The 7,291-nt window shown below is 43.8% G+C and overlaps 1 protein-coding gene across 1 annotated transcript; it reads left to right on the top strand.

Moving 5' to 3' along the window:
• Positions 1 to 2,852: 2,852 nt before the first annotated feature.
• On the top strand, positions 2,853 to 7,119 carry si:dkey-266f7.9 (uncharacterized protein LOC100006223 homolog). The gene is made up of 4 exons (XM_024298187.2): positions 2,853 to 2,989; positions 3,321 to 3,359; positions 5,589 to 6,159; positions 6,312 to 7,119. The coding sequence occupies exons 2-4, from the start codon at positions 3,331 to 3,333 to the stop codon at positions 6,669 to 6,671; spliced, it is 960 nt and encodes a 319-aa protein (XP_024153955.1). The 5' UTR covers positions 2,853 to 2,989; positions 3,321 to 3,330; the 3' UTR covers positions 6,672 to 7,119.
• Positions 7,120 to 7,291: the final 172 nt, after the last annotated feature.

Raw genomic sequence — 7,291 nt, 5'->3', positions numbered from 1 at the left:
GTGACGGTGAAAGCGGCGGCCTACTTTCGCGAGGAGAGGAAGTAATGCATTTCAATGGGGGACCTCATGGATCGAGATGTCCAGTTTTTTTACAGTCAATGGGTTGGTTCACCGCCATGACATGTGACTTCTAGTTAGAACTTCTGTTCTTGTTTGGTATTTTTATTTTACATTCTTATATATTCCAATGTTGAATAAAAAAGAAACAAACAGATGGACGAAAAACTGCAGCTTATAAGTTAGTAAGTAAAGTTTATTTAGCACTTTTCCCAGACAGCAGTCACAAAGTACTTTACAGGATATGAGTAAAAAAGGAGTGAGGAGGAGGAGAGGAGAGGAGGAGAGGAGGAGAGGAGGTGATGAAGCTACAGGCTCTGAAGGAGGAGATAGAGGATCAGATCACTTCAGGATCATTGATCTGATCCTCACAGACCAAAGGTCGAAGTTCACGGTGTCCACAGGTGATGGTGGGAGGAGCTCCGTGCAGAGACCAGGTGACGGCGACCATCAGATCACATTTATGACCAGAACTGAGAGGAAGGAGCGTCTGAACAACCCATGAATCCAGAGATGACGGAAGGAGGCGGAGCTCCTCTGCATCAGAGGGCGTGTTCTCAGCTGGAACGTTCTCACCTTTCCGATGACGATCTACATCATCTACATCTACGTTTTCTGATCAGAATCAATCAAACGTATTAAAAAGTCAACAGAGAATCCATCAAAATGAGTCTAATTTTAATGAACGGACCAAACCAAAGACACAATGGGGGGGGGGCATCATGGCGGATCAGACCACCTGACATTCATGAGGGGAAACAAACGACAGGTAACAAATACAGACGAAACTCAAAGAGTGAAAAGAACCAAATCAGAACAGCGAACACGGAAAGAATCCGGGTTTCTCTCCTCAGATGCCGTCTGGACAGCTGCCCGACTGGAGCAGGTAAATGTGACGCTTGACTTCCTGTTTGGAACCTTAGCCACGCCCACAGCCCCAGCATCACCTCCGCACGCCGGTTTGTGGTGGGTGTGGCTGCGTCTGCTGCTGTCATGGTCGGAGTTTATTTCAGTGGTAAACGTGTCTGTTCGTCTGACCTGCAGGAAACCAACTGTTGTTGCCATGGTGACCAGTTCAGTTCTGCTGGTCCTCTGACCTCCATGAATCGGACGGAGGGTTCTGTCAGACAATCACAGCAGAAAAGGTCGTGAAGAGGTCAGAGTGATCCATGGTCACAACAAATAATGATGATGAAGAGTTAAATCAGCTGGAGAGAAACTCTTGGTTTGTTTGATTGTGTCATTTATGGAGAAAATGAAGATTAAAACTTTCATCTGTTTGTGAGAGGTGTCTCTGTCGCCCTCTACTGGAGATCTCGGTTACTGCAGTCCTCTGGTCTGTTCCTCAGTTTGTTTTTCTGTCATTTTGTGTTTATGTCAAGAATTTACATGCTGAATATGTAGAAATGTATTTATAAAGTACAGTACTCCTGTCTGGAGCACTTTATCACTGTCTTTAATTCAATGAATAAATGGGCCTGCCTCCACCTCTGTAACCATGACGACACAATAAAGCAGATCAGTGTTGCAGCAGATTTATGGTCGAATAAAATGAAGGATTTTGGGTGGAAAACCTCAAAGACGTCTTCCTCTGCAGAAAAACCGTTTCTGTGTCCATCGTTCTTCTTAAAGTTCTCTGTCCTCCATGACTGTACTCATCAAAAACTTCATTTCTGCAGACTGACTGATTATTTTACTCAGAAGGACTAGAAATGTCATTTTCCTGAAACCGTCATCCAGAGTGAAATTTGTGGAGGAAATAAAAACAGACAAAAACAATCTGGAGGTGAATTCATAATATCACTATTCATAGGAAAATACAAATAAGAGAAGATATTTATACACAAAGATGAAAGTTTTTAAGACGTGTGCAAAACAACACTAACTCTTTATTTCTAATAAATGTTTCTTACATGAAATCTCTGATAACTGGAGAAACATCCATAGTTATTCAATTCACTGAATGAACATTGAAATCAATCGACATTGAAAAAGATATTGTGACTTAATCTGAGATCAAATATGAATAAAAGCTCATTTCATCACATTTGTCTTTGATTTTGAAATATTGACAATTAAACAGTTTTGAACATCATTACGTTCATAAAATGATTTCACATGTGATCATCTTCAGAGTTTAAGTCAATCTGACATAATCCAAGAGGATCCAGGTGGGATATTTCTGGGATTACGGCTGCTCTAATCTAACCCGAGGATGTGGGGGGCAGCAGCTGATCAAACATCGCTCAGCGGTCGACGCTGTTGCCTAATATTTGACTTTCCAGACTGTAAGGAGAGCAAACGTGTTCAAACGGGGTTTCTGCTGATCCGGCGTCAGAAACTTCTTCAGGTTTTTACAGCAGGATGTCGTCTCTTTGGTCAAACATTTTGCCTTAAATCTGAACTTTAATTTTATTGAACAACATGAGTCATCTGAGGTTGTTCTGCTCGTTATTTAACTGTTAGAAACGGTGAAAATACTGAGTTAGAATCACAAATAATCATTTTTTTAGTCATCAGTGGATTCTTTTATTTTAAGGTCCAAATGGAATTTTCTTTAGAAAAAACATGTTGTTAAATACAAGATAATTAAGAAACAATCAAGAATTGTTTTCTTTCCCTGTGTTGAGCTTTTATTTTGGTAACTGCCCTCACGGTGAACTCTGACATCACTTCCTGGCAGTTTTGTCAGAAAGTTGATTTTTCTCTTTTGTGTTTCTGTGAATGTCAGACTCTCATCATGGTGACGATCTCATAAAGGTGGAGACACCTGTGCACGAGGTCGTACAGGTGCCCCCCCCACACACATCAGCTGTTCTCCTGCCTTCTTTTCTCACCGTTTTATCTGAAGTCAACAGTCCTTCCCTGCATTCCTCTGTTTGGTGCTGCCTGGCCCGAGGACCGGAACGGACCGCCGACCCGCTGGGTTCAGGTACGACCCGGGAGCATCAGCAGGTCTGACCCCGCAGGGCCTCTTTCACTGTGGGGATTAGGAAGGTTTAGAGCGGCCATTCAGAGGGTTCAGGGACTGAACCGCTCAGAACCAGAATGTTTTTCACAGCCTTTCATGAATGCAAACACGCGCTCTCACATTCTGGATCAGTTCACTGCAGCGGTTCTGAAAACTCTGATCAGACATGAATCGGGTCAGTTCCTTCGTGCTGCTGCTCTTTAATGTAGAGTTCATGGAGAACAACAGAACTCAACCTGCAGCAGGTCTTTGTATTGATATGTTGGTCACTCTTTGTGTCTGAATCCAACAGAACCAGAGAAATGTTCAGACTGCTGCTGCTGCTGCTGGGGTGAGTCCATTCACCGTCAGAAACGTTTCAGGTCTGAAGATGGTTATTCAGCGTGTTTTATGGATTCACGAGGACATCTGAAGCATGTTAGTTCAATCCTGATGAAGTCTAGAATCTGGATATCCCACGACCCGGACCTGCGAAAACAGGTTAACGTTCCAAACTACCAATGAGGTCAGAAATGTGTTCACCAGGAATTCTTATTTTAGAACAAAATTCTAGTTTTAAACATGTTTTCTCGGTAACACTTTAGACGAGCTAATACCTAAAGACTCCAAGTATCGTAATAAACCTTGTTTTGATTATTGTGCTAATAAACATCTTATTAACACATTCAGAATGTTTGTTAATGTCTTAATAAAGCTCGTTAAGGAATCTTATTATAAAGTGTTACCGTTTTCTCAAACTAAGATCATTTCTCTTTTGAACATTTCCTCCATACTTTTTTAGTGAGGCAGAAAATCAAACATGTTTTCCTGAAACAAAGTAGTTTATTTTTAAGTCCGTTAATACTGTATGAAAAAAGACTGAGACCTGCAGAAACAGGAACCGTAGAAATACGGCACAAACTCTTAAAATTTGAAAAAAAATGTTTGTTTTTTTTAAATCTGTTCCAATCAATAATTCTTATTTTAATAAAACTATTCTTGTCACTAAGACATGTTTTCTAAAACCAAGAAAAGACTGAAAATAAGACCCATGTCCTTGAAACATTAGTTTTATTTGTTTTTAGGTTGTTTTTAAATTGAGAAATAAACAATAGACTGTTAAAACAGGCTCCATAGAAACACCTTTAAACAATAATCTGCCAAAATAACATGAGCCCCACCATCCATCACCCCCCCCACAGGAACATTTACAGCTGATGTCAAAGCCCTGTTGGCTGACTCATACACAGGTGTGTGACAGTTATTTTCAGCAGTTAACTCCGCCCCTGGGGGAGTGGTGAGCTGCAGACACGGCCACTCAGGAACCAATCGGTACTTTCACTCCCCCAACCAACTCTTACTGCTGAGGGTCAAGCAGGGAGACACTGGGTCCTTCTCTAGTCTTTGGTCTGACTCGGCCTGGATTTGAACTCACAACCTTCTGGTCTGAGGACAGACACTCTACCACAGGGCCACTGAGGTGGTCTTTGGTTCAAAGTCCAGAATGTGAAAAAAACATCAGAACTATTCAGACATTTGTACCGGAATGATGTGAATGTGGTCTTAAACATGAGAAACATTCACAGTCTGTTGAACAGTCTGTCACACGCAGCAGACGGTTAGTTCTAGTTAGGTCTGGTTAGATCTGACTAGTTCTAGGTAGATCTGGTTAGGTTCTAGTTAAGTCTGGTTAGTTGTAGTTAGATCTGGTTAGGTCTGGTTAGGTTCTGGTTAGGTCTGGTTCGGTTTAGTTAGGCCTGGTTAGATCTGGTTAGCTCTAGTTAGGTCTGGTTAGGTTCTAGTTAGGTCTGGTTCGGTTTAGCTAGGCCTGGTTAGGTCTGGTTAGTTCTAGTTAGGTCTGGTTCGGTTTAGCTGGGCCTGGTTAGGTCTGGTTAGTTCTAGTTAGGTCTGGTTAGTTTCTAGTTAGGTCTGGTTCGGTTTAGTTAGGCCTGGTTAGTTCTGGTTAGTTCTAGTTAGGTCTGGTTAGGTTCTAGTTAGGTCTGGTTAGGTTTGGTTAGGTCTGGTTAGATCTGGTTAGTTCTGGTTAGTTCTAGTTAGATCAGGTTAGGTTTAGTTAAGTCTGGTTAGTTCTAGTTAGTTCTAGTTAGGTCTGGTTAAGTCTGGTTAGGTCTGGTTAGTTCTACTTATGTCTAGTTAGGTCTGGTTAGTTCTAGTTAGTTCTAGTTAGTTCTAGTTAGTTCTAGTTAGGTCTGGTTAGGTTTGGTTAGGTCTGGTTAGATCTGGTTAGTTCTGGTTAGTCCTACTTAGGTCTGGTTAGATCAGGTTAGGTTTGGTTAAGTCTGGTTAGATCTGGTTAGTTCTAGTTAGGTCTGGTTAGATCAGGTTAGGTTTGGTTAAGTCTGGTTAGATCAGGTTAGTCCTGGTTAGTTCTAGATAGGTCTGTTAGATCTGGTTAGTTCTAGTTAGTTCTAGTCAGATTTGGTTAAGTCTGGTTAGATCTGACTACTTCTAGGTAGATCTGGTTAGTTCTAGTTATTGTTGGTTAGTTCTAGTTAGGTTTGGTTAAGTCTGGTTAGGTTCGGTTCAGAACTGTTTTCCTCTGAATCTGCTTCTTTTCCAGAGTCGCGGGTTTGAGTTTTGCTGCGACTCAAACCCCTAGCTACGATGACTCCCCGAGCCCCGAGTTTCTGAACCCGTCCTGGATGGCCAGCATCCCTGACGCTCAGCTGCTCTCCGCAGTCACCATGCCGGGGACCCACAACACCATGGCGTTGTACGGCGGTGTGTACGCCGAGTGTCAGTCCTGGAGCCTGGAGTCCCAGCTCCACGCCGGCATCCGTTTCTTAGACATCCGTGTTCGCCACGTCAACGGGAACCTCACCATCCACCACGGAGTGTCCTACCAGAGAGCCCACTTCGGCCACGTTCTGGAGGGCGTGGCCAACTTCCTGCTCAGGTTCCCCAGTGAGACGGTGCTGATGCGTCTGAAAGAAGAGTTCAGTGAAACCAACAACATCTACGGCGCGGTGGTGGACTTCCTGCAGCGCTACGGCATGTGGGAGCTGGTGTGGCACAGCCGGCTGGTGCCGACCATGGGGGAGGCGCGGGGGAAGCTCATCATCCTGCAGGACTTTTCCGGGCCGGACCTGGGGATGCGTTACGGCTCCCTGGACATCGCCGACGACTGGAAGGTGATGCATTAGTCCGGTTGTGGTTACACCGTGGGTGATCAAACTGGAGACATTTTTCTGTCTGCTTGGTCAGAAACTGTCCAGTTCTGTTTCTTCATTCATCTGCAGATTTCCTCTCAACTGTCTGTCTTCCTCGTCTCTCCTCCTGGAAGGTCCCCACCCTCCTGGACCTGAAGGCCAAATGGCAGAGCATCTTTGACCATCTGGAAGCAGCTCCGGCAGGAAACTCCCAGCAGATTTTCCTCACCTTCAGCAGCGGCGCCGGCGTCTTTGCCAACCCCAGAGCTGTGGCCCACTACATGAACCCGCAGCTGTACGAGTACCTGCAGGCCAAGACGGACTGGAACCAACGCTTTGGGATCATCTGCATGGACTTCCCTGCTGCTCCCATGATTCAGAAGATCATCGACTTCCAGCTGATGGAAATCTCCACACGTTCTCTCAGCAAAGCTCCTCAGAAACACGGAGCCTCCACACTGCAGAGGATCCTGGAGGGTCTGAGATCTGGATGATCCCAGATCTGGATCATCCAAGATGTGGATGATCACATATCTGGATGATCTAAGATCTGGATGATCTGAGATGTGGATGATCACATATCTGGATGATCTAAGATCTGGATGATCTGAGATCTGGATGATCCAAGATCTGAATGATCCAATATCTGGATCATTCCAGATATGGATAATTCCAGATCTGGATGATCCAAGATCTGGATGATCATAGATCTGGACCATCCAAGATCTCTGGATCGTCCCAGATCTGGATCGTCCAGATCTGGATGATCCAACCATTCTCATAGCCAAAGTTTGAAACTTCTAGATTCAAAATGAATAATGACAGATTAAACAATATGATAAACATTCTTCCATAAAGATTCAACAAAAGCAAAAACAGCTGAAAAAAAATCAACTTTCAGGATTTTTTTGTTTAAAAAGGAAAATAAAAGCATTGCCAAAGTTTCTGCTCTGAACTGATGGATGAATGGATGGATGGATGGATGGATGATGGATGGATGGATGGATGATGATGGATGATGGATGATGATGGATGATGGATGATGATGGATGGATGGATGGATGGATGAATGATGGATGGATGGATGGATGGATGGATGGACGATGGATGGATG

The sequence above is a fragment of the Oryzias melastigma genome, linkage group LG11 (assembly GCF_002922805.2).
Source record: "Oryzias melastigma strain HK-1 linkage group LG11, ASM292280v2, whole genome shotgun sequence".
Lineage (NCBI taxonomy): Eukaryota > Metazoa > Chordata > Actinopteri > Beloniformes > Adrianichthyidae > Oryzias > Oryzias melastigma.
This window is presented reverse-complemented; position numbering and strand designations above follow the sequence as displayed.

What these genes read in the sequence shown, in the direction of transcription:
- si:dkey-266f7.9 (XM_024298187.2), top strand. Translation starts at nt 3,331, where the DNA reads ATGTTCAGACTGCTGCTGCTGCTGCTGGG. An exon ending in CTGCTGCTGCTGCTGCTGGG is followed by an intron (nt 3,360 to 5,588) that starts GTGAGTCCATTC and finishes CTTCTTTTCCAG; the next exon opens with AGTCGCGGGTTTGAGTTTTG. An exon ending in ACATCGCCGACGACTGGAAG is followed by an intron (nt 6,160 to 6,311) that starts GTGATGCATTAG and finishes TCCTCCTGGAAG; the next exon opens with GTCCCCACCCTCCTGGACCT.